This window comes from Coregonus clupeaformis, chromosome 39, assembly GCF_020615455.1.
Source record: "Coregonus clupeaformis isolate EN_2021a chromosome 39, ASM2061545v1, whole genome shotgun sequence".
In the NCBI taxonomy this organism is placed as follows: domain Eukaryota; kingdom Metazoa; phylum Chordata; class Actinopteri; order Salmoniformes; family Salmonidae; genus Coregonus; species Coregonus clupeaformis.
Genome location: NC_059230.1, coordinates 6,680,062 through 6,708,026, shown reverse-complemented (window position 1 = coordinate 6,708,026; position 27,965 = coordinate 6,680,062). Strand labels below are relative to the sequence as shown.

The following is a 27,965-nucleotide window of genomic DNA, read 5'->3' as shown; positions in this document are numbered from 1 at the left end:
AAATATTAATATAATTAATGAACAGTATTACTTGAAAATGGATGAGAGACACTCTTGGACAGATGGGAAGAGATATTTCCTAGAAAGTATACATGTTTTAATGTATCAATAACAGTCAGATCATTTGTTCATCACCTGAGAGACATTACAAGACAAACCATCAGGGCTTCCTGTTTCTAATGAAGGACGACCTGTGAGTTTCACTGTTTAATGAGTAAAAAAAAAAAAAAAAAATGTTGTAGGCTTAGTTATAGTGAAACATGCCTTTTGTCAAAAAAAAAATAGTAAACTTTATTTTAGAAATATTAAATTGGTTCTACTAGGATGTTGAAAATCCACTAAGGTGTTTAGACCAAAAGTTTCTTTCAATTTGAACTTATTTTAGAAGAAATAGAGAATTATTTAAGAAAAGTGCCAATATATCTGTTTATCTGGTCAAGTTTCTTTCCTAAAGACTGAGGTCGACATCCTGCCTTTTAATTCCCATCTTCTTACATAAGATCTCGTTGTCCTAATTCTCTTTATTGTATCCGTTTTCAACCCGTTTCCTTTCCTTGTGGATATTATCTATATGCTTCAGCAGACGAGCCTTCTGAGTGAATCTTTTACCACAGACTGAGCAGCCATGTTGTTTCTCTCCTGTGTGAATCAGTTTGTGAGCGGTTAGGTTCCCCTTCTGATAGAAGCTTTTCCCACAGTCACCACAGCTAAATGTTTTTTTTCCCCCCTGTGTGAGTCTGTTTATGCATGGTAAGGTTCCCCTTAACGCTGAAGCTTTTCCCACAGTCACCAAAGCTAAATGGTTTCTCTCCTGTGTGCCTGGACAGAACTTATTTGTATTTGAAGGTCTTGCAACAAACAGGGCAGGTGCAGGGTTTCCCACTGTGGCAGAGTCGGACATGGGCCTTCAGTTTACAGGTGGAGATGTAACGTTTTGGTGGAGTTGTAACGGCATTCGCTGGGTCTGTTCTTGGCAAGAGTCACATGCCACTGCAGATCAGCTATCAGAGCAAACGTATCACCACAGTTATGGCAGCGGTGAGTTTTTCTAGACGTGGTGCTGGGTTTGGAACAGTGTTTCTTCAATGGTGGGCTGGGATCCAATGGTGGGCTGGGATCCAATGGTGGGCTGGGATCCAATGGTGGGCTGGGATCCAATGGTGGGCTGGGATCCAATGGTAGGCTGGGATCCAATGGTGGGTTGGGATCCAATGGTGGGTTGGGATCCAATGGTGGGCTGGGATCCAATGGTGGGCTGGGATCCAATGGTGGGCTGCTGTCAAGTTCTACTGGGTCACTGCTTATGGCTGAGCTGTGGCTGGAGGCATTGTTCTGATTATCTGGAGGGTCACAGGGAATGTCAAGACCCTTTAGGTGGGTCACAGTGCCAAAAGGTTTGAGATCCACTGGTTTAGAGTCACTCTCTCTGTTCTCCACAGTCTGAGTTTGGGGAAGAGTCAAGGACCAAAGTGGGTCCTTCTGATCCCATTCACTTTTCACACCTGAAGGAATGAATTTGAAGTCTTTGGTATCAAAGAGCCCTTGAAGCTGCTCTTCCTCCTGACTGGTCCTGAGTTCCTCTTTCATCTGTATGAGCTCTGGGTCCTCCTGCCCCAGACTGGGGCTCCACTCCTGCTCACAGTGCTGCTGCTCAGGGGGAACCTCCTCTTCAGAGACAGAGAGCTGCATGGAGTCTGGAGGGAAGGAGAGGAGGAGCATAGGTTATCTATATAGCACAGAATTGAATAGAACACTTGAATCATACACATGAATCATAGATCTCTATGATCTATATAGCCCTTAAACATGCAGATACCTGGGTTTTTGCTCTCATTCATGGCACCACTGCCAATGTGCACAAAAGTCCTGCCAACATTCTGTATAACCGTTAATAATCCTTGTTTGCACAACAGTTTTACGAAACCTTAGAACTTTACGTTCAGATCATCACAAAATAATTTAACAATCGCAAAAGACACTTTCTGTGGACTGTTTGTATCGCACGTTTACCTGAACTATGACACTTCCTGACCCAATGGAAACAAGGGGGGGGGAACATAAACAAAATATCGGCTCTGGAAATCTGTGTTAAAACGGAGCACAGTAAGTGTATCTTTTGGTTGTAAAGTTATTTAGGAAAATTATTAAATTGTGTTCCAAGGTTTTCCAAAACCTAGAAAGAGCGTTTCACACTTGACCAAATCATCGTCCTCAGCTAATCAAAATGGACGTTTAATAACTCCAATGGAGCACTGGAGTCTGAAGGGCAACAGAAGGACCAACTTTCCGTAAAATCGGCAGGGTAAGTAAAATAATAATGTATTCAACATTCAATGGAAAAATGTGTGACGCTGTTGTCCAAGTAAGGGAAAGCATTGGCACGTCAGTGCTACTTCTATCCATTCACGGTAAAATAATGAAAAAAACATCTTCAAATTGTTGAAATGGTAAACAGTTTATTAATTGAGTAGAACTGTACAAACCTATTCGACATAGTTTTATCTCCGGTGTGATCCGCAGCAGTCTCCGTAGCCGATCATTCTCCTCCTGGTACTCCACTACCGTTTTCTCAACCGCACCAAAAATCTCCACAGCAGCCGCAGTTAAACGCTCATTTAAAAACACATGCAACGACTGTAGTTTAGACGTTTTCAGTGGACTGAGAGTTGGGCATTCAGCTAGTATGGCTTCTTGACGTGGGTCCTTCTGATCACATTCACTTTTCATACAGGAAACCTCTTCAGAGACAGAGAGAGAGCGCTGCAAGGAGCCTGGAGGGAAGGAGAGGAGAAGGATATGTTATCTATGCTGAACAAAAATATAAAACGCAACATGTAAAGTGTTGATCCCATGTTTTATGAGCTGAAATAAAATATCCAATACATTTTCCATACGCACAAAAAGCGTATTTCTCTCAAATTCTGTGCACAAATTTGTTTTCATCCCTGTTAGTGAGCATTTCTCCTTTGCCAAGATAATCCATCCACCTGACAGGTGTGGCATACAAAGAAGCTGATTAAACAGCGTGATCATTACACAGGTGCTCCTTGTTCTGGGGACAATAAAAGGCCACTCTAAAATGTGCAGTTTTGTCACACAACACAATGACGCAGATGTTTCAAGTTTTGAGGAAGCGTGCAGTTGGCCTGCTGACTGCAGGAATGTCCACCAGAGCTGTTGCCAGATAATTTAATGTTCATTTCTCTACCATAAGACGCCTCCAAAGTCATTTTAGAGAATATGGCAGTACGTCCAACCGGCGTCACAACAGCAGACCACGTGTAACCAAGCCAGCCCAGGACCTCCACATCTGGCTTCTTCACCCGTGGGATCGTCTGAGACCAGCCACCCGGACATCTGATGAATCTATGGGTTTGCACAACTGAAGAATTTCTGCACAAACTGTCAGAAACCGTCCCAGGGAAGCTCATCTGCGTGCTCGTCGTCCTCACCAGGGTCTTGACCTGACTGCTGTTCGGCATCGTAATCGACTTCACTGGGCAAATGCTCACCTTCGATGGCCACTGGCACGCTGGAGAAGTGTGCTCTTCACGGATGAATTCCGGTTTCAACTGTACCGTGCAGATGGCATAGTGTGGGTGAGCGGTTTGGTGATGTCAGCGTTGTGAACAGAGTCCCCCATGTTGGCAGTGGGGTTATGGTATGGGCAGGCATAAACTACGGACAACAAACACAATTGCATTTTATCGATGGCAATTTGAATGCACAGCGATACCGTGATGAGATCCTGTGGCCCATTGTCGTGTCATTCATCTGCCACCATCACCTCATGTTTCAGCATGATAATGCACAGCCCCATGTCACAAGGATCTGTGCACAATTCACGGAATCTGGAAATGTCCAAGTTCTTCCATGGCCTGCATACTCACCAGACATGTCACCCATTGAGCATGTTTGGGATGCTCTGGATCGACGTGTACGACAGCGTGTTCCAGTTACCGCCAATATCCAGCAACTTCGCACAGCCATTGAAGAGGAGTGGTCCAACATTCAACAGGCCACAATCAACAGCCTGATCAACTCTATGCGAAGGAGATGTGCCGCGCCGCATGAGGCAAATGGTGGTCACACCAGATACTGACTGGTTTTCTGATCCATGCCCCTAATAAAAAATATATAAAAAAGGTATCTGTGACCAACAGATGCTTATCTGTATTCCCAGTCATATGAAATCTATAGATTAGAGTCTAATGAATTTATTTCAATTGACTGATTTCCTTATATGAACTAACTCAGTAAAATCTTTGAAATTGTTGCATTTATATTTTTGGTCAGTGTACATATAAACAGTCAACATTATTTAAGTGATCAGTGTTCAATGTCTATGTCCATAAGGCCTAGCGCCAGCTAGAACAGCGACAGGGCCGGGTAGTGGACGGAGGCCGGGGACTATTCAACAGTCTGATGGCCTGGAGATAGAAGCTGTTTTTCAGTCCCTCGGTCCCAGCTTTGATGCACCTGTATGGTGTCCGCCTTCTAGATGGTAGCGGGGTGAACAGGCCGTGGCTCGGGTGGCTGAGGTCCTTGATGATTTTCTTGGCCTTCCTGTGACACCGGGTGCTGTAGATGTCCTGGAGGGCAGGCAGTGTGACCCCGGAGATGCGTTGGGCTGACCGAACCACCCTCTGAAGAGCCCTGCGGTTGCGGATGGTGCAATTGCTATACCAGGCGGTGATACAGCCTGACAGGATGCTCTCAATGGTGCATCTGTAGAAGTTTGTGAGGGTCTTAGGGGCCAAGCCAAATTTCTTTAGCCTCCTGAGGTTGAAGAGGTGCTGTTGCGCCTTCTTCACCACACTGTCTGTGTGAAGGAACCATTTCAGGTCGTCAGTGATGTCACGCCTAGAAACTTGAGGCTTTGACCATGTCCAATGCGGCCCCGTCGATGTGGATGGAGGCGTGCTCTCTCTGCTGTCTCCTATAGTCTACGATCAGCTCCTTCGTTTTGTTGACGTTGAGGGAGGGGTTATTTTCATGGCACCACTGCACCAGGGCCCTCACCTTCTCTCTGTAGGCTGTCTCGCCATTGTTGGTAATCAGGCCAACCACTGTTGTGTGTCGTCAGCAAACTTAAAATGATTGAGTTGAAGACATTTGTGGTCACGCAGTCATGGTTGAACAGGGAGTACAGGAGGGGGCTGAGCATGCACCCCTGTGGCACCCTCGTGTTGAGGATCAGTGTGGCAGAGGTGTTGTTGCCTACCTTCACCACCTGGGGGCGGCCCGTCAGGAAGTCCAGGACCCAGTTGCACAGGGAGGGGTTCAGACCCAGGGCCCTGAGCTTAGTGATGAGCTTGGAGGGCACTATGGTGTTGAAGGCTGAGGTGTAGTCGATGAACAGCATTCTTACATAGGTATTTCTCTTGTCCAGGTGGGATAGGGCAGTGTGCAGTGCGATGGCGATTGCGTCATCCGTGGATCTGTTGGGGCGGTACGCAAATTGTAGTGGGTCTAGGGTGTCGGGTAAGGTGGAGGTGATATGATCCTTAACTAGCCTCCCAAAGCACTTCATGATGACAGAAGTGAGTGCTACGGGGTGATAGTCATTTAGTTCAGTTACCTTTGCTTTCTTGGGTACAGGAACAATGGTGGACATCTTGAAGCAAGTGGGGACAACAGACTGGGATACGTAGAGATTGAATATGTCCGTAAAACACTCCAGCCAGCTGGTCTGCATATGACTGCTGCACATGATCACAGTTGGCTCCCTCGTGATGTACAATCCGGACGCTCCGTTTAATCCTGACGCTCTAAAAGCAAAATACGCCTCACTTGCGATACGTTTTTGGGAAACATATGGACTTATCTTTTATATATCAGCGAGAAAGAATCGCAAAATAAATAAAATAATGATACCCTTACTGTGGCAGTTTGGCAGAGATCCATATGGCCTTTGGCCGACCAACTACACTTCCTCCCCAGTTACACCGTCGCACTCTAGATGGGCTAGAAACAGGAATCCCTATACTTTCATATCACAAACGCAGATTAAACAAATTACTGTAGACTGTTTTAAGCGGTTTTAACACAGTTGCAGCCAACAGTCTTTTTAAGTGACTTATCTTGTGCGTAATGTCATGGATCTGGGATTCATGATCAAAGGGTACCCCATTCATACACGACAACTGCTTTAGGTTAGGGCAGTGCTTCTCAATTATTTTCTGTTGCGCCCCCCCCTAGGAAGAAGTAAACATTTCGCGCCCCCCAACTCTCCGCCGCAACTGGAAATAGTATAATTTGTCTATGAAATTGTTCTAAGTATACCTCTGCATAACATTGTATCCTTATTAACATTAAAGAAAATAAAATAAAGAAATATAGATCAACTTACAACAAAGAATAACTTTATTAACATTGTTTTTTAGTCTGTAACAGAAAAGACTTAAAGTGCATCAATTTGCCTGAAATTTGCCTTATTTAAACTGTAAAAAAATGTTGACCATTTGATACTGAAAAATAAAATAAAATATAATCAATAAATAATAATAAATTCAAATTGATCAGCAACATGAACTCAGGAGCCCAATATATGAAACACTGACCTATAAAACAAAAATGAATAAAACCATTTGTGCTGATTTTTTTTTAGCAAAATGAGGAAGTCAGCATTAATGGCAAAAGGCACGTTTGTCTTTGAGTTTATCTACCAGCAGTTCTTTAAGATCGTTAGCAATGTCATTTATACGTCTGGCGACAGTGTCATTGGACAGAGGGATAGTTTTTATTTTTGCAGCACTTGCGTCATCCAGCATGACAGAGACCATGTCTAATGCTGCAGGCAGTATCAGCTCCTCTGCTATGGATTGTTTTTTTTGTTGCACTGAGCAATTTGGTACGCCACCTTATATGATGCTAACAGTGCTCGCTGGTTTCCTGAAGTAGCATTCACAAAGCGGGAAGATTGTTGGCAATATTCGGCACGTTTTCGCTGAAAAAACTCAAGCGGCTTATCAGCGTGATTGGGGTGTAATGTATTTAAGTGACGCCTTAATTTATTTGGCTTCATGCTGTCAACATTTTTAGACACAGTAAACATACCGGTCTTTCCTCTTCTCCCACCGTAGTCACAGTGAAGCCAAGCGCGACATACGCTTCGTCATATTTCCTCGTCTTAGCTTTCGGGAGACTTACGTTTGTCTCATTATCTCCGTCTCTCTCCGCCTTTATTTTCATCCCTGTTAGGTATGTTTCCATGGCGTCTCTTAAGGGTTTGTTATCTGCACTTCATATCTCCTACTCTGTGCTTTTGTTCGGTGCAAAAAAAAACTACTCCCTGCGGGAAAAAAAAGCATGTTCCCCGGGGTCACACGCGCCCCCCCCGGCATCGCTCCGAGCCCCCCCAGGGGGGCGCGCCCCACTATTTGAGAAGGACTGGGTTAGGGTTAGTGTTCCCGCATGGCCATATCTCCATGTTACAGCGCTTGTTCAGGCAAAACAGACGGAAGACAAGAGGCGACCACCTGTGCTAATTTGCATGCTCGTAAGCATAACTCGGGAGCCGTAGTGTAACGTTAAGTCTAGTTTAGTCGGATGGAGGAACCCATAGGTGTATGGATCTGTGCAAAAACTGCTACATTAAGTGTATCTTTTTTTTTTTGAAGGATTCTTTCTCGCCGATGAAAGATAAGGGCCATATATTTCGAAAGCAGCGTCGCAAGCGATGATTAGTGACGTTAAAAACCCTGCGTCGGGATTGCAGTTCACATGAGCCAGTCGTGGGCGGAGCTAACCGCAGAAAATAGTAGGGAGAAGTCAGAATGCCGCATTCTACAGTTTGAGCGCTAACGCGGTTGTAGTTTGGGTCCATTCAAAGCGTCGTACATTTAATTCTCAACTAGAGTTTTCGAGAGCTAGCTTTAGACGTAACTGAGTGCACATAACTGTACATTACACTATTTCGATCAGCTTTTCGTGACAAAGACAACTGTAAAAGTAAACTTTAAACGGTGATCACCTAAACAGTTTATTAATTTAGTACAACTATAGTTAGCTATAAGTAAAACTTCATACGAACCTATTCGACACAGTTTTATCTCCGGTGTGATCCGCAGCAGTCTCCGTAGCCGACCATTCTCTTCCTGGTACTCCACAAAAGTTTTCTCAACTGCCCAGAAAATCTCCACAGCAGCCTCCGTTAAACGCTCATTTAAAAACACATGAAACAACTGTAGTTTAGACATATTTCAGACGACTGGGAGTTTGGTAACCTATTTAGTTCAGTCAGTATGCTTTCTTTACTCCACAAAAAATTAAAACAAACTCGTTTCCAATTCTACTTCCGTGTTTTACTCTTCTTCTTCTATGATATAATGTTGGTCAACAAACAAACGTTAAAGGTGCACGCCGCCACCTACTGTGCTGGAGTGTGAGGTCAATCACGGTTTACAACATTAGCTCCACATTTCTAACTCCTTCCTAACTCAGTACTTCTGAGAAAATAAAGAAGAGCCCTACTAACTTCTAATAGACCCTCCCCCATCCCCCAAATCCCTTCCAACCCCGTCCAACCTCAATGACCCTACACTTCAATCTTTCCCACTCTTCAACATACTTATAACAACACATGCTCCACCGTTTCATCGACCGTACCCTCCAGACACTGTCAACCAGATGTAATGACGAGTTTAATGTCCTAGGCGCAATCTAGCAAACACCACCTCTTCCTTCCTAATCTGACCTTTGAATCTTGGTCCGCCAACCTTTCTTTGGAAGGCATATAAATGCCGGCCCTTGGGCTCAGTCCCATGTCTTCTGCCACCCAGTGGAACATTAATATACATTATATCTCGTTTTAAAGCTATTTTGGCTATCTGGTCTACAATTTCATTCCCTTCCACACTGAATGGGCTGGGACCCAGCAGAATCTCACTACTACACCCCGTCTCTCAATTCTCCATAATAACATTAATACCTCCAATAGTAGGTTACTCCTATTAGATTTGCCAGATAATAAACTATTCAATACAGACAGGGAATCTGAGCATTCAGTGGCGATTTTATCATGTAAATCTTGGTGGGGCAAACAACATTATTTATTTTTTGATGCATGCCAGCAAAGCCACTACACAACACAACACAACACAACACTAAACAATACATTAATAGCACTATAACGGTGACAAATGGTGCCCACAAACTGTTAGGGCCTCCATAAAGCTGTCCCAACAGCAGAGCTTTCTTTTCAGCACCATGGAGTGAATCCTTACCACTGCTACACCTGGCTATCAGCGGGGGCCTTGTCTGGCAGCGAAACAGTTCATTCAGCCTCATTTACTGCCTTTTTAAAAAACATAGCTGATTTGGCTGACTTGCTTAAACAAATGTGGTTTCTACTGACAATTGAGATGTACAAACTATGGCATAAGGGGACGACGAGCGGATAAGAGGCAATCCGTAATTTCGATTAAGACATTCATGAGCGATCTAGGACGGACGTAGTCAATATAACTATTTGTTCAGCACTTTTGAAATGTACAACAACAGAATTCAGAACATGGGCCGTTCTTACAGTATTCTCCCTGTACACCAAATCAGAACCGTAGGATAAATAAATGGGGCATAAAAGCAGACAATGAAAGCTATTACAATATTTGATGATTACATTTCTCTAAAACAGGCTATAGGCTACATGTGCACCACAAAATCAGAACAGTAGGCTAAGTTATGAGGGGGAAAGGGACCAAATGATTAGGGTGAGGCACATGGGCTACTAACAGCTTACTACACAACATACACTTAGTATTACTTTCTTAGCTATAGTATACATATCTCCCTGGCATATTACATCATTTATGCAGCAGCATACAATACATTTTTGGATCCACCTTGTTGTGCTCACTTGAACAGGAAGGTGGCCCGGCAGTCCACCTTGTGGGCTCTAGAAAGAGGCCCGAAATCCCAACTTGGAATCCAAGTTGGATGACAGTTCAAAATTATTATTTGTATTTTCCCAGTCTGAGCTAATTTTCTCAGAGTTCTCAGTTGTCTTGAACCCACTGAAGTCTGAGATTTCCCAGTTTCCGAGTTTCCAGTTGTTTTGAACGCGGCAGAAGTCATGCTGGATTGACAGCATGGCCAATGTATTCAACATTTTCTGGCCCATGGCGTTACCCCCTTTTCCGAGATATCCAATTGGTAGATACTCTGCCCACCTGCCCTGAATTACACGTCGCCACTGGCATACTATAATTCTGAGAGGTTGTACGTCCTCCACACACTGGTGGGCAACTACTATCGCCAACAGTTCAACTGACAGTTCATCTGTTAGTCTTCTACATATCTGCAAGAATATTCAAATTCAGGAACAAAACGCATGCTCCTGTGGGTCCACTATCTGGGTCCTTGGATCCATCTGTGAAAAGCGGTAAAAATGCATATAAACTTCTACCAATGTAATTGTCAACCAGTTTCACTATATCACTGACTTCTGACCAATCTTTCATTTTCTCCACCAAGGTTAGATCAACAACAGGATCTGGGAGTAACCACGGAGGAACATCTACTATCACCACAGTAGGGCCAACCTCCAACTCTCTCAAACCACTCTCATCAGCAAGCTTTCCAACTGTCCAACCAAAACCATTGCCTTGTCTACTAGTATATTCCCAACAGTCATCTAGAACAGTAGCAGTGGGATGGTCAACCTCACAGCCTTTCAACCCAATAAGCGAATTACTATTTATATATCCAAAGGCATCTCACCTGCATCCACTAGTAAGGCACATACCGATGTTGATTTAAATGCACCAATACATATCCTTAAAGCTATATAATGGATTCTGTCCTGCCTCTGAAGCCAAGTTTTCGCCGCTGTTCAATAAACTATACACCCGTAATCAATTATCGTCCTGATCAGAGATCTATAAATATCCAACAACGATTGTCCGTCAGCACCCCATTCATAACCAGAGACCGAGCGTATAAGATTCACCACCTTCTTACACCATGTTTCAACATTTATGACATTATCTTTTCATGTCTATCGCTCATTGAACCATAGAACAAAATAAAAGTACTCAGAAACCTTCCCCATAGGCGGTCCGTACAGAAACAACTGTATATCATCAGCAACATTCTGAACATACAGCAAGACTTCGCCACTGACAATTTAAAACCCCAGTCAATCGACCATCCCGTGTTCTACTCAAAAGAATTGTAGAAAACTCCTTGGTTCTAGAATGGTGACGAACCCAGAAACGCACAACAGCGCCTCCAGCTGGATGGGAGTTTACTACTGTGCAAGGCACGCATACAGACCAGTAGCAAAGGAACACCATCATTACATTGTGGACAGACAGTGGTTAACATCAGAATAGGATGATCTGGGAGAATCATTATTCATCAGGAGTCGACTGTATATCATCACCCTATACAAGATCAAATAATATCACGAATGAGCAGCATTGGGTCAGAATTGATGGGGGGAAAACTCTTGTAAAAATGCAAGGCGATTTCTTCGAAAGCATATTTGAAATGTGTCAATACTTTTACATAATCTGGGGTTTTACTACAAGTTCTAGACCAGTAATAATGGAATAGATACATGCAGGGAAACAGTTACAGTAAGTAATAGGGATCTAGGAGGATCTTTTATTGAACTCTTTTGGTGGCAATTGTTGTTTCCCTGATGTGTTAATAATAATAATATGCCATTTAGCAGACGCTTTTATCCAAAGCGACTTACAGTCATGCGTGCATACATTTTTTGTGTATGGGTGGTCCCGGGGATCGAACCCACTACCTTGGCGTTACAAGCGCCGTGCTCTACCAGCTGAGCTACAGAGGACCAGTGTTAGACACTGACTTCCCCCTGTGGCTAAATATGGAAGTCAGGATCACAAATGAGTGTCTTCCAGCCATGCTTTTCTCCACTGCAGAGTGCCCAAACAAACTGACAGGCGATAACTTTGTTTTGAGATAATCTTTAAGAATTCTAACCCAGATTAACAAGTGGTCGTTTGTAGCTCAGTTGGTAGAGCTTCGCGCTTGTAATTCATGAGGAGGAGTGTCTGTCTGATGATGAACAGGTGAGATACTAACAGCTACACTGGTCTCTCTTCTAAAATATATTTTATATTTGTATAAATAAAGGTTAAATACATTTTTTTTAAACTGCAGTACTAGGGGGATTGGGCAAAGGCTCTATCTGGACAAATGGAATTGGCTATAGTACCAAAGGAATATTGTCTTCTATTTAAATGACAGTTGCGATTACAGATTCCTAATGTTGTTACTTTTGTTCTCCACAGATGTACGATGACATTACATTCGGGCAGAATTGAAGCGGTCGCGTCACGTGGTGGTGTGAAGGTCAAGTAGATGAAGCTGCTACTGGCCAGTCCAGTCCAATCAAAGCACAGTGGGAACTTCAGGTCCCAGAAGCCTTTAGGGGGGGGAGCGTTCATGATAAATCGCTTTGGATAAAATCGTCTGCTAAATGGCATATATATTATTATACTATTAAACGTGTTTATGAGGTGACAAATACATACATACACTACCGTTCAAAAGTTTGGGGTCACTTAGAAATGTCCTTGTTTTCCACGAAAACATACATGAAATGAGTTTGAATAGGAAATATAGCAAATTGAATAGGAAATGTAGTCATTGACAAGGTTAGAAATAATGATTTTTAATTAAAATAATAATTGTGTCCTTCAAACTTTGCTTTCGTCAAAGAATCCTCCATTTGGCATTCTAATTGTCAATTTGTTGAGGTCATCTGAAGAGATGTCACCCCATGCTTCCTGAAGCACCTCCCACGAGTTGGATTGGCTTGATGGGCACTTCTTACGTACCATACGGTCAAGTTGCTCCCACAACAGCTCAATAGGGTTGAGATCCGGTGACTGTGCTGGCCGCTCCATTATAGACAGAATACCAGCTGACTGCTTCTTCCCTAAATAGTTATTGCATAGTTTGGAGCTGTGCTTTGGGTCATTGTCCTGTTGTAGGAGGAAATTGGCTCCAATCAAGCGCCGTCCACAGGGTATGGCATGGCGTTGCAAAATGGAGTGATAGCCTTCCTTCTTCAAGATCCCTTTTACCCTGTACAAATCTCCCACTGTACAACCACCAAAGGACCACCATTTACAACATAAAAAATGTCCACACTGTATTTCTGATCAATTTGATGTTATTTTTATGGACAAAAAAATAGCTTTTCTTTCGAAAACAAGGACATTTCTTTTGAAAGGTAGTGTATATTTTTGTACTTTTACCCCTTTTTGTCGCCAATTGGTAGTTACAGTCTTGTCCCATCACTGCATCTCCCGTACGGACTCGGGAGAGGTGAAGGTCGAGAGCCATGCGTCCTACGAAACACGAACCCTGACACGCTGCTCGCTTATCCCAATAGCCAGCAGCACCAATGTGTCATAGGAAACACCGTACAACTGGCGACCGAAGTCAGCTTGCAGGCGCCCGGCCCGGCCTGGCAAAACCCTCCCCTAACCCGGACGACGCTGGGCCAATTGTGTGCCGCCTCATGGGTCTCCCGGTCACAGCCGGCTGTGACACAGCCTGGGATCGAACCCGGGTCTGTAGTGAAACCTCACGCACTGCGATGCAGTGCCTTAGACCGCTGCACCACTCGGGAGGCCCGAGGTTATTTTTTACCAGGGAGCCATACTGAGACCAAGGTCTCTTTTACAGATGAGCCCTGAATTACAGTAAATAAACACATCAAAATAAAAATACAAGATGCAAGCAGAAAGAAAAACACAGTCATAAAAAACAAAAACACCTCTGTATACACTCCAATATGTTTTAATCATTATTTTGTTCCACCTTGGTCTGATAAGGTGTTTGTTGAATAGAGGGAGAAGGGTCTGGACACAATTGAAGACTCATACATAGACAAGCAATTTGCATAATTTAACCAGTTAAAGAACACATTTGAACTGTCTAATAATTATTATTTTTTAATCCATGTTTTACAAGTCGGACACTATATCAAAGGGAAAATTCGAAACTTTGAAACCCAACCCTGTGCAACATTCATTTTATGACCTTTTACAGAGCTCTCCCAACTCAAAACACCTAGTCTCCCAGTTTGTATCATTTTATGACCTTTTACAAATGGTGGATAAATGAAGATACAGTAGTTTACCATTGAAAAAAATATGCACCGGATGGGTCTCCCATAGATACCAACGCAATAGCAGCTGGTCCTTGTCTACTTAGTTCATTGACTTTCATTGAACCAGAAAAAAACAGCGAGTGGGGTGTCTCACTTCCTCTTCCATCTCTGACCTAGTCTCCCAGTTTGCCTCCTTTTTCTCCAACTATACAGAGGCCTCTACTAGTCACCTCATGGAGACCTGGGGTGAAGAGTTGAATATTGAGATCTTGGATGATATCTGGGGAGAAGCCCTGTCTAGAATTCCCTCTTGTTCCATCAATGCCACCAGGTATCAATTGATACAATACAAGGTCATGCAGAGACTTCATTACACCAAAACTAAACTATATAGAATCTACCTCCAGGTTAACAGGTGTAAACTACATAGAATCGACCTCCAGGTTGACAGGTGTAAACTACATAGAATCGACCTCCAGGTTGACAGGTGTAAACTACATAGAATCTACCTCCAGGTTGACAGGTGTAAACTACATAGAATCTACCTCCAGGTTGACAGGTGTAAACTATATAGAATCTACCTCCAGGTTAACAGGTGTAAACTACATAGAATCTATCTCCAGGTTAACAGGTGTAAACTACATAGAATCGACCTCCAGGTTAACAGGTGTAAACTATATAGAATCTACCTCCAGGTTGACAGGTGTAAACTACATAGAATCTACCTCCAGGTTAACAGGTGTAAACTACATAGAATCTATCTCCAGGTTGACAGGTGTAAACTTCATAGAATCGACCTCCAGGTTGACAGGTGTAAACTACATAGAATCTACCTCCAGGTTGACAGGTGTAAACTACATAGTATCTACCTCCAGGTTAACAGGTGTAAACTACATAGAATCGACCTCCAGGTTGACAGGTGTAAAACCTCAAAGTGCTCATTGACTCATCTGTTTTGGCTCTGCCCCCTACTAAATGACTTCTGGGTGAACCTTTTTTGAAATGGTATTGAATGGTGTGTGAGAGGGCCATTGAACCTGACCCAGAACTGGCTCTCTTTGGTCGCTCGGTCTGCTCTTAAGTCATCTTATCAGGAACAACAAGCTTTGATGTTTTGAATGGTGGCTGACAAAAAAAATTATCCTTGCCCACAATGGAAGTCACCCACCTCCCCTTGATTTCAGAGATGGTTATCAGAAATGATCAACACCATAAACATGGAAAAGATTCGCTTTTACAGGACTAACTCCTCCAACAGATTTCTAAAGATTTGGGGACCATTTCTGGATCTTCTGGATAAAGACTGATTGTGAACGCTTACCTGACTGTCCTGTTGTCGTCACCATCATATTGTTGTCCTATTGTCGTTGTATGTGCACTGAGTATACCAAACATTAAGGACACCTTCCTAATATTGCGTTGCAAAGGCACTTAAATATTTTGTCTTGCCCATTCACCCTCTGAATGGCACACATACACAATCCATGTCTCAAGGCTTAAAAATCCTTCTTTAACCTGTCTCCTCCCCTTCATCTACACGGATTGAAGTGGATTGAACAAGTGACATCAATAAGGGATCATAGCTTTCACCTGGATTCACTTGGTCAGTCTATGTCATGGAAACAGCATGTGTTCTTAATGATTTGTACACTCAATGCACGTCTTAAACAATATTCCACTGTGTTTTTTGTTGTTGTATTGAACTGTCAAAAAAAATAAAAAATATAGATAATTTTTAAAAGAAGAAAGAAGACATTGTAACTCAGGTATCCCCGACAACAGGTATCCCTGACAACGGGTATCCCTGACAACGGGTATCCCTGACAACGTCTTGGGACTGATGTGACAGTGTGCACTTACTACACAGTGAACCCAGCTTTCGTAAAGCGTTTGAATCCCCCCCCAAAAAAAGATTTTGCTAGAAGAGACTCTCAAATGTACGGGATTGTTTAATAAGGTCAGATATGACTAAGAAACAAGCTTCACTTTTTATGTCTATTATTCCTGATGGCAGTTTCCCTTGTCACAACTGTGTCCACTGTGATGCCATGATCAGAGGGAAGTCTCTTATCCGTCCCCGTTGGGGTGAGAGGATAAAGGTTTGAGGTAGAATAACACGAAATATGTTGTATATCTGGGTAAGACCAAACGTGAACTTCAGACGAGGATACGTGAGCATTTCAACAGCCATAATCATGAACTAAGTGCCTTACGTTATATGGCCATTGGATTGGTGAAGGCTCCACGTAGGGGAGGAGAATTAGAGAGACATATTGGATAGACCGCTTGGGCACTCTTGCCACACCAGGCCTCAATGAGGAATGTTCTTTTACTTGATTTTTGTAGTAGTTTTTATTTTTTTGTAGTAGGTTCTAAATAGGCCAAACATTTAGGTAATGACATCATAATGACAGTTAATTACATCATAGTGACAGTTAATGACATCATAATGTATTTGTCTTTCTTTATTTGATTGTCATGTTTCCAACACATCCCTCTGCTGGGATCTCGATGGGCCAACACTGACTGTGAATTTAGAATCATGCCCACCTGTTTCGTATAGTTGTTGTAACATTGATTGCCGTTGACTTGCACACTGAAGAAGTGCTCATAACCAAAACTTTAATGCGGCAATAAAAAAAGTCAATTTAAGTTTATTTACCAGAGTGCTGTTCCTATTTCTATTATCTGGATTATATACACGAGGATCCAGCACCCGATTGAAGTTTACATAAGGTGGAGTCGAGCACGCTGTTTATCTTTTCACAGCTTGCACTAAAACCAGAGAATGCAGTTATCATGAGATATTATACAGAATGTGATTGAATTGGGCCTGGAAGAACACCGTTTTGAAAAGATTCAAACAATATCATGAATGAGCAGCATTAAGACAATTGATGAGAAATAATGTTGAACAGATTGATACAGGAATTTCCTGAAAGTATACATGTTTTAATGTATAAATAACATCAGGTCAGACCACTCTCTCGTCACCTGAGAGATATTCTAAAACAAAGGACCAGGACTTCCTGTTTCTAATAACGTGAAAACATCAACAGACTGAACAGCTTCCTACAATACTATTTATTGTTTAATCATTACATCATCAATTTAATAAAATACAACCTTATTTACATAGAATGTTGAAAAACTTAACTTGATCACGCATCAAGATATCTGAAACCCACAGCATGAATGAGTCCCGTGTAGCTCAGTTGGTAGAGCATGGCATTTACATTTTAGTCATTTAGCAGACGCTCTTATCCAGAGCGACTTCCAGTTAGTGAGCGCAGACATTTTATTATTATTTTTTCATACTGGAATCTAACCCACAGCCCTGGCGTTGCAAACAAACGCCGTGCTCTACCAACTGAGCTACATCCCTGCCGGCCATTCCCTCCCCTACCCTGGATGACGCTGGGCCAATTGTGCGCCGCCCCATGGGTCTCCCGGTCGCGGCCAGCTACGACAGAGCCTGGATTCGAACCAGGATCTCTAGTGGCACAGCTATGCAGTGCCTTAGACCGCTGCGCCACTCGGGAGGTCCGAGGTTCGATTCCCACGGGGGGGCCAGTATGAAAATGTATGCACTCACTAACTGTAAGTAGCTCTGGATAAGAGCGTCTGCTAAAATGACCCCCCAAAAATAAAATAAAAATAAAAAATGATCCAGAGTTGCTCTCCATTCCTAAGAGTGTTGTCCACATCCTGCCTTGTTATTCCCATCTCCTGACAGAACATCTTTGTCCTACGTTTCTTTCTTCTATCAGTTTTCATCCTGTTTCCTCTCTTTGTGGACATTATTCACATGCTTCAGCAGATGAGCCTTACGAATGAATGTTCTACCACAGACTGAGCAGCCATGTGGTTTCTCTCCTGTGTGAGTCAGTATATGCCTCCTTAGGTCTCCCTTCTGACTGAAGCTTTTACAGCAAAAATTACAGCTAAATGGTTTCTCTCCTGTGTGAGTCAATATATGTCTCCTTAGATCCCCCTTCTGAATAAAGCGCTTCCCACAGTCACCACAGCGAAATGGTTTCTCTCCTGTGTGAATCCTCATGTGCATGGACAGATGTCCTTTTTGTTTGAAGTTCTTGCCACAAAAGGGGCAGGTGCAGGGTTCCCCCATTTGTGGGTTTAGATCCAATGGTGGGCTACTGTCAAGTCCTACTGTGTCGCTGCTTATGGCTGAGCTGTGGCTGGAGGCATTGTTTTGATTATTTGGAGAGTCACAGGGAAGTTTTAAACCCTTTAGGTGGGTCACAGTGCCAAAAGATGTGAGATCATTTGGTTTAGGGTAACTCTCTCTGTTCTCCACAGTCTGGGTTTTGAGAAGAGTCAAGGACTGAAGTGGGTCCTCCTGATCACATTCACTTTTCACACAGGAAGGAGTGAACATGGAGTCTTTGGTATCAAATAGCACTTGAAGCTGCTCTTCCTCCTGACTGGTCCTGAGTTCCTCCTGTTCCTCTTTAATCTGTGTGGGCTCTGGGTCCTCCTGCCCCAGACTGGGGCTCCACTCCTGCTCACAGTGCTGCTGCTCAGGGGGAACCTCCTCTTCAGAGACAGAGAGAGAGAGCTGCAGGGAGTCTGGAGGGAAGGAGAGGAGGAGCAGAGGTTACCTACACAGCCTTTAGACATCATTGTTGGGGTCAATTCAAATTTAAAATCAATGATTGAAAGACTAGAATCTATTTTAAATTACTTCCTTATAATATGAAGAGAAGAAGCTATTCTGTTCAATCGTTTTTTTCCCATTTTTGAATTGTTAGTCATCATGGGTCACGTGTGTTATCGTGTGTTTGTAACCTGCTGTATCCAGTCGGTTTGGTGACTTGAATATCATTTTACATTTTAGTCATTTAGCAGACGCTCTTATCCAGAGCGACTTACAGGAGCAATTAGGGTTAAGTGCCTTGCTCAAGGGCACATCGGCAGATTTTTCACCTAGTCGGCTCGGGGATTAGAACCAGCGACCTTTCGGTTACTGGCACAACGCTCTTAACCACTAAGCTACCTGCCGCCCTAGATGGGGTGGGGGTGGGGGGGGGCAGAATATCCAGTTGTATAATGGTAAAATGATTCTGGCGTGGCTCTGCATTACGGTGGATCCCGTTGAGCTGCAGCAAGAGCACCTGCCTGTACAACCAAGGGTGCACAATAAACCAGAGACAGTTATACGACGTTGTCCCTGCCGTGAATTTTGTTTTCACTTTGGATATTGGTTTGATATTCGGATTTCCCTCGTCAATACCTCTTCGACAGAAGATCCTAGGATGATGAAAGTGATGTGTAGAATCGGATGACGGTAGAGAGCTAGACCCTTTGTTTTCACCGTTCAGTTCTGTTTTCATAAAGTGACTTTATATTGGTTTCAATGGGGGTATGCGCGTTCTCACTGCCAAGGGACTGTCTTAAAAGTGCCATCTGCAGAACCTGGTGTTTACAGAAAAATATATTTTTTTTTCTCAATTGAATGATCTTGAGATCTTAAACCAATTTGATGGTTGTTTTTTCCACAACAATTACATTATGATTTATTTTGTATGGATTTTATGTAAAAATACGAGGTCAAAAAACATGAATACACCTATTTTCTTTCTCACTTGGATACAATCTACTGTAGCCTACTTGCATTACGTAGAGAGCTAAAATCACTTGGAGCAAGGTCACCGATGCCCCTAATCAAATGTAAATTTGACACATGCGCCAAATACAACATTAACGCGAAATGCTTACTTACAGCCCTTAACCAACAATGCATTTATTTCTTAATAAAAAAGTAAAATATAACAACAACAACAACAAAAAAGTGTTGAGAAAAAAAGAGCAGAAGTAAAATAAAATAACAGTAGGGAGGCTATATACAGGGGGGTACCGGTGCCGAGTCAATGTGGCTAGTTGAGGTAGTTGAGGTAATATGTACATGTGCGTAGAGTTAAAGTGACTATGCATAAATAATTAACAGAGTAGCAGCAGCGTAAAAAGATGGGGTGGGGGGGGGGGGGCAGTGCAAATAGTTTGGGTAGCCATGATTAGCTGTTCAGGAGTCTTATGGCTTGGGGGTAGAAGCTGTTGAGAAGCCTTTTGGACCTAGACTTGGCGCTCCGGTACCGCTAGCCGTGCGGTAGCAGAGAGAACAGTCTATGACTAGGGTGGCTGGAGTCTTTTGACAATTTTGAGGGCCTTCCTCTGACACCGCCTGGTATAGAGGTCCTGGATGGCAGGGAGCTTGGCCCCAGTGATGTACTGGGCCGTACGCACTACCCTCTGTAGTGCCTTGCGATCGGAGGCCGAGCAGTTGCCATACCAGGCTGTGATGCAACCAGTCATGATGCTCTCGATGGTGCAGCTGTATAATATTTTGAGGATCTGAGGACCCATGCCAAATCTTTTCAGTCTCCTGAGGGGGAATAGGCTTTGTCGTGCCCTCTTCACGACTGTCTTGTTGTGTTTGGACCATGATAGTTTGTTGGTGATGTGGACACCAAGGAACTTGAAGCTCTCAACCTGTTCCACTTCAGCCCCGTCGATGAGAATGGGGGCATGCTCAATCCTCTTTTTTTTTTCTGTAGTCCACAATCATCTCCTTTGTCTTGGTCACGTTGAGGGGGAGGTTGTTATCCTGGCAACTTAATGATGGTGTTGGAGTCGTGCCTGGCCATGCAGTCATGGGTGAACAGGCAGTACAGGAGGGGACTGAGCACGCACCCCTGTGGGGCCCCCGTGTTGAGGATCAGCGTGGCAGATGTGTTGTTACCTACCCTTACCACCTGGGGGCGGCCCGTCAGGAAGTCCAGGATCCAGTTGCAGAGGGAGGTGTTTAGTCCCAGGATCCTTAGCTTAGTGATGAGCTTTGAGGGCACTATGGGGTTGAACGCTGATGCTCTCATGCATGCTTCAGTGTTGCTTGCCTCGAAGCGAGCATAGAAGTGGTTTAGCTCGTCTGGAAGTCTTGTTTCACTGGGCAGCTCGCGGCTGTGCTTCCCTTTGTAGTCTGTAATAGTTTTCAAGCCCTGCCACATCCGACGAGCATCAGAGCCGGTGTAGTACGATTCAATCTTAGTCCTGTATTGACTCTTTGCCTGTTTGATGGTTCATCTGAGGGCATAGCGGGATTTCTTATAAGCGTCCGGGTTAGAGTCCCGCTCCTTGAACGCGGCAGCTCTACCCTTTAGCTCAGTGCGGATGTTGCCTGTAATCCATGACTTCTGGTTGGGGTATGTACGTACGGTCACTGTGGGGACGACGTCATTGATGCACTTATTGATGAAGCCAGTGACTGATGCGGTGTACTCCTCAATGCTATCTGAAGAATCCCGGAACATGTTCCAGTCTGTGCTAGCAAAACAGTCCTGTAGCTTAGCATCTGCGTCACTGACCACTTTTTTATTAACTGAGTCACTGGTGCTTCCTGCTTTAGTTTTTGCTTATAAGCAGGAATCAGGAGGATAGAGTTATGGTCAGATTTGCCAAATGGAGGGCGAGGGAGAGCTTTGTATGCGTCTCTGTGTGTGGAGTAAAGGTGGTCTAGAGTTTTTTTCCTCTGGTTGCACATTTAACATGCTGGTAGAAATTAGGTAGAACAGATTTAAGTTTCCCTGCATTAAAGTCCCCGGCCACTAGGAGCGCTGCCTCTGGATGAGCGTTTTCCTGTTTATTTATGGCCTTATACAGCTCATTGAGTGCAATCTTAATGCCAGCATTGGTTTGTGGCGGTAAATAGACAGCTATGAAAAATATATATGAAAACTCTCTTGGTAAATAGTGTGGTCTACAGCTTATCATAAGATACTCTACCTCAGGCGAGCAAAACCTTGACACTTCCTTAGTATTTGATTATGTGCACCAGCTGTTGTTTACAAATATACACAGACCGCCACCCCTTGTCTTAGCGGAGTCAGACGTTCTGTCCTGCCGATGTAGCGTATATCCCTCCAGCTGTATGTTGTCCATGTCGTCGTTCAGCCACGACTCGGGTCAAACATAAGATATTACAGTTTTTAATGTCCCGTTGGTAGGATAAGCATAATCTTAGGTCATCTAATTTATTTTGCAATGATTGAAGATTGGCTAATAGGATTGATGGAAGAGGCAGTTTACTCGCTCGCCGTCGGATCCTTACGAGGCACCCCGACCTACGTCCACGATATCTCCGTCTCTTTCTCCTGCGAATGACGGGGATTTGGGCCTTGTTGGGTGTCTGTAGGATATCCTTCGCGTCCGACTCGTTGAAGAAAAAATCTTCGTCCAATACGAGGTGAGTAATCGCTGTCCTGATATCCAGAAGCTCTTTTTGGTTATAAGAGACGATGGCAGAAACATTATGTACAGAATAAATTACAAATAACGCGAAAAAACACACATAATAGTACAATTGGTTAGAGGGCTGTAAAACGGCAGCCATCTTCTCCGGGCGCCATCTAGAATCCCATGCAACATCCCTGACTTAGCTTCCTATTCACATGTGCAAGAGATCTACAGACAAGTAGTGGGTTCCCTCTCCTTTTTTTGTCCACGCTAGACCAATTACTTGAGCAAAATTCCTCTCCTTTGATTTCCTTCAAATATTCATTTGAGATATTTAGCCCTAAAACTAGCAGAGATCCCACTCTGAACTTTGATATGCTCGTAGAGCATGGGTTCTTAAACTCTTTCAGCCTGGGATCCAAATGAGAAATTCTGTGTTTTCCTGGGACCCAAGCTCATGAAAACATTCCCTCTTTTGGGGGGCCCTAAGCGAGATTTGGTAAGGAGTACCCCCCCACCTTGCAGGCAAAACATTTTAGTGGCCCCTTTTTGACAGTGGAGAGAAATGTAAGTTTTTAAGTGAATTTCATGCAATTTGACACATTTTGCCAAGGGGGCATAGAGAAAATGTTGCTGTTTTAAAGCAAATGTACTGCAATTCTACACATGGGCAATTTCATGGTAACGGAATTGTGCTGATTTTTCACTTAAAATGTATGCCAAACAAAAAGTATTGATTTCTAACAAACCATAAAACTCTATGCACAAGAACTACTTTTATCAATTCATACTGAACATTTTACAAAAACACATTTACTGGAAGAACTGTGCAGATGTAAAGTTTGGTAACAGAACAGTTATGTGACCACGTTTTCCAAAAACTATGTTAAATATCTGCTCTGAATTAAGATTAAAAGATGTGTGGCGAAAGAATGGGGTGTCAGCTGTGACATGACACCTTGATTTAAAAAAAATCTATTTTGGTTATTGAAGTGGATTTACACCCGGTAACAGAATTGCGGTAACATAATTTCATCATGGGTCCCTGATCTCTACTACACAGAAATGCATAATTATGGATATTAATGTCATTCTCTTAATGGTTATTTATCCTAAATAGATACACAAAAGGTAGAAATATGCAATATCCTCCTTTGCATTTGTGGGTATTAATCTACATTTTGATGAGCTCCGCCACCAAACAAGACCAAATTTGGTTGGTCCGGACCAAATATGAACCTATCATAGACGTCTATGTTTCACAAGGTTGGACATCAAAGTACAGCACAGTAGAGCTCAGTAGAGTACAGTACAGCACAGTAGAGTTTCATTCAGTACAGTACAATGCATTATAGTGTACTCAACTCTAGTGTGCTCTACTGTGTACTGTACGGAACTCTATGCTACCTTTCTTTACTGTACTCTACAAACTAGTGAAACATAGATGTCCATGATTGGTTCAGATTTGGTCCGGTCCGGACCAGACCAAAGCTGAAGCAATCATGGACATCTATGTTTGGGCCAAATGAAGGCCAGTCCTGTGGACGTTGAAATCAAGGCCAAGGTGGACTGACCAAATTTCAACTACTTTCAACGTCCATAGACGTCCGGTGTCAGTCGGTGCGCAGTGGGTGAGGATGCTGGTTACAGTAAATGGAAAGAGAGGGGGCTCATGGGTAAATGTCAGTAAGAGCCTGGAGAGATGACAATTAGAGAGAGAGAGAGAGAGAGAGAGAGAGAGGCTGTCCAGACTTTTCACCATCTTGCTTTGATCACCAATCAAAGAAAACCGATATCACCTGAACATAACAGTATGCCAGTGGAAGGGAGGACAGTAGCAGGTGACCCAACTGGGGTTTGTGACTACTATGATCTCACTTTGTAGCCAATTCAATTGCAGAAATTGCGTTACTAATTTTTCTGAAATTCGGGTTCACGTAATAAATAAAGGAATTCCCCTCGAGCACGCCCACAAATTGGGAAAACAAACATTATTTCCCTTTGACCCCCAGAGTCAATTTCGTTGTCGATATTTTTGTAATACAGAAACAACTAAACTTGGCGAAAAGCTGCTGTGTTGTTCAATGTACATGTAACCAGGTCAAAACCCCCAACCTACAGTTCGCAATGCTCCCGCGCAGGGAAATAGAGCCGGTGAGAAAAGCGCTGTGGCTTCAGGCTATTCAGCGTGGGAAACATTTCATCACGGGTAAGACTTTTAACTTGTTTAGTATAGTCCATTTGTAACTCCATTCACTACTTGTAGCTGTATACAGTAGTCCGTCTGTTTGTGTTGTTGGTCTTGGCTAGCTAAATGTTCCGGTCGGTTGCTAGCTAGCACACCCCTTCTGCTGCTAGCGCCATCATGAAAAGGGGCATGAGGGAAGCCCTACAATAGTCTGTTTTTCTAAGTTGTGAGAACGCTCTGGAGCAGGCAATAACGAAAAGTACTCTTTAGACATGTTCTACTACTTTTTCTTAAAAAATATAGTTTCGTAAATTGACTAAAACAAGCAGACAAGAAAATTGAGTTTGAAAAAGTTTTGGCTGTGAGACAATGGGGTAACATAGGTAACCACCAGTTGTTTTCATTTTGGAACGCTTTTAAAAACACGGAAGACAAACGCGGAAACTATGGTTACAACTTCCGCCGTGCTCGCGAGTTATTCATAATTCATATGCGTGCCACTACAAAACCCTGCATTAGCATGTTTCAGTTAGCTTGATACATCATGACAAAATACAAAAATCTTACTGTCCTGCTAATGTGCCAGGAGCTTGTAGCCTACAAACTGCCGAGAGGAAAAAACATAACTGATTCAAATGGTTGCCCAATCAGGCAGGCTAGATGCAGTTTTTCACAAAATTTCACAAAATGAATATGCATTCAAAACGCCAGGCTTTTGAGGGGTTATTCAAATGACATATACTATTCACGGCAGTTTACAGCCTAGACTACAGTTTTGTACTCAATTGAAAACATTGCTTAATTGCATAGGTAGCATACATTTACAGTCCATACTTACTACATTCGCACACACTGTATATATATTTTCTGTTGTATTTTTGACTTTGTTTTGTTTACCCCATATGTAACTCTGTGTTGTTGTTTTTTTATCACACTGCTTTGCTTTATCTTGGCCAGGTCGCAGTTGTAAATGAGAACTTGTTCTCAACTGGCTTACCTGGTTAAATAAAAATAAATAAATAAAAAAATTCACCGCAGTATTATGCTTAACATTGAGCTTATGAATTATGGGCTAATATGCATAGCTTCTAACTTAGGCTATAGGCTACATCTCGAGCCTGTCTGTCTTAAATTGTTCTGCCACAGCTATTCCTTTTAAATCTTGTCGAGTCCCAGGAAAAGCCATACTACAAAAGCTTGTTTATTTAACACTTTGACTTATTTTCTTTAGCCTACTAATAGCCTATTGGAGGAGCGATGCACGCTTGTGCTTGCTGAATGTAAAATAGGCTACAGCATTAACAGACGGGGAGTTGGAAAGGAGAAGCCCATATTTTCCTATAGTAGGCCTATCTTAACACCGGGCTACATCCCAACAAAATACACCTACACCATATGAGTGGCCTGCTAAACTCAGACTGATCCAAATGGTTGCATAAATCAGGCCTATGCTGTTGGCCTATGCAGTTATTTCGGCATGAAACAAAACGGGTGTGAGCGGTTATTCAAATGAGCCCACATCACTGCAGTTTACTGCCTATGGACAATAATTGTGTATTCACTTGGTAACAATAATACATTCCTCATTGCACTGTGTTGTAGGCCAGGTATTATATGTGTCGTCGAAAAACCTTGGCCGATCCTGTTGCCTAGTCACTTTACCCCTACCTAGTACCTATATGTACATACCTACCTCAATTTCCTCGTACCCCTGCACATCGACTTGGCACTGGTACCCAATGTATATAGCCAAGCTATCATTGCTCATTGTGTAGACCTATTTATTCCTTGTGTTACTATTTTGTTTCTATTTTATTTTATTTGTATTCTGCATTGTTGAGAAGGGCCCGTAAGTATGCATTTCGCTGTTAGTCTACACCTGTTGTTTACAAAGCATGTGACAATTAAAATGTGATTTAAATCAATAATGGAGCTTTGCATGCCAGGGGAACACAGAGTGTAGCCTAGAGGAACGCACTACAGATTTGCCATTTCACAATCTGGTTACTTATTTTACTTGCATTTTGACAGGTCAATATTTAGCCTATAGCCCTAATATTTAGCTAATGAATGGCCTAATATCTAATATTTAACTTCTTACTTCGGCTACACATAACTAGTCTCTCTCGTCCAGCTGTTCCCTTGGCATCAGGCTATAGGCTACGTAAGCCTCTACGCAATAGGCCATTCCTCTTCTCGTGAAATCCCAGGAAAAGCTAATAGCTACAAAAGCTACAGGACATCATTATCATTTTTAATACTAGGCCTAATAGCCTATTAGGGGAAAGAAGCAGACTTGCTTTTGCTAATTGCTGAATGTAAAACAGCCCTACAGCATAGAAAATGCATTTCGGGGAAAGTTGAGGAGAGAAAGTGCATTGGCGTGATCACTTTCGGCCGGTTATGATAACATTGTTGCACTGATGCATTGCAAATAGTTGCACGGGACGGACAGACAGACAGATGAGCACTGTGAAAAAGAAGACCCAAAGTTATTCACAACCGTTAGAAACATTGGAAAAAAATAAAAAAAACACTTGAGCAATGATATGGTGTAAAAGATGTGCAGGCTAAACAGGGTTTGTTGTTGAATTGCTACATTTAAATACGAGTTACTATGTTATTTTTCATTAGCCCTACATGTACATTTAAGTATTATTTGCAGTTGTCACTATGACAACAAACACACCCTGACAGCACTGAATGGTCTGAACCAGTATCTGTGCGTTAGAGACCTCATGAATGCTCTTGTGTGTGAACTCAACTTGGATCCCCGTTGATTAACAATGACATCCTTCGCCACCGTTGTCTTCCGACACAATAAATCATGTCAGTTTCTTTCCAGCGAATTTCTTAGTTACATGATTGTATAACTAGTAAAGGAGTTTTTAAATTGAGGGTGCAGTATTTATGAAGTTCGACAATGAGGACAAAAATTAGCATAGTTCCACTTAAAACGACGTTTGAGTGAACCTGAATCAAGAAAATGAATGGGGAAGTCATTTCCGGACAAGGTACTCTTCCACCTCACCTATATACGCACCTCTTCTACATAGTTGTATCTCCGATGTGATCCGCAGCAGTCTCCGTAGCCGATCATTCTCCTCCTGGTACTCCACTACCGTTTTCTCAACTGCCCCGAAAATCTCCACAGCAGCCGCCGTTAAACGCTCATTTAAAAAAACATGAAACAAGTGCAGTTTAGACATTTTCAGTTGAGTTGCCTATTCAGCTCAGTCAGTATGTCTTTCTGGAACCCACACAAGGAGTGTCTTCTCCAATCCTACTTCCGTGTTCTAGTCAAGAAATTTGAGAAACTCCTCATTTCAAGCGGGTGGCAAACTCGGAAACGCACAACAGCGCCGCCAGTTGGATGGGGGTTTACTCATATAATTAGGAATTAGAATAATTGAATAGGATTTCTAT

At 42.9% G+C, this 27,965-nt stretch overlaps 1 protein-coding gene across 3 annotated transcripts; it reads right to left on the bottom strand.

Annotated features, from left to right (window-relative positions):
• Positions 1–65: 65 nt before the first annotated feature.
• Positions 66–27,819, bottom strand: LOC121554481 (zinc finger protein 287-like). Of its 3 annotated transcripts, none has more exons than XM_045211881.1 (3): positions 27,583–27,819; positions 18,654–18,691; positions 66–1,662 (listed from the first exon to the last, which is right to left on the bottom strand). In XM_045211881.1, the coding sequence occupies exons 1-3, from the start codon at positions 27,746–27,748 to the stop codon at positions 913–915; spliced, it is 954 nt and encodes a 317-aa protein (XP_045067816.1). In that variant the 5' UTR covers positions 27,749–27,819; the 3' UTR covers positions 66–912. The 3 variants fall into 3 exon arrangements, with proteins under 3 accessions (XP_045067816.1, XP_041724018.2, XP_041724192.2); XM_041868084.2 differs by lacking the exons at positions 18,654–18,691; positions 27,583–27,819 and adding exons at positions 2,484–2,771; positions 8,036–8,298 and having other exon boundaries at positions 66–1,694; XM_041868258.2 differs by lacking the exon at positions 66–1,662 and having other exon boundaries at positions 17,698–18,691.
• Positions 27,820–27,965: the final 146 nt, after the last annotated feature.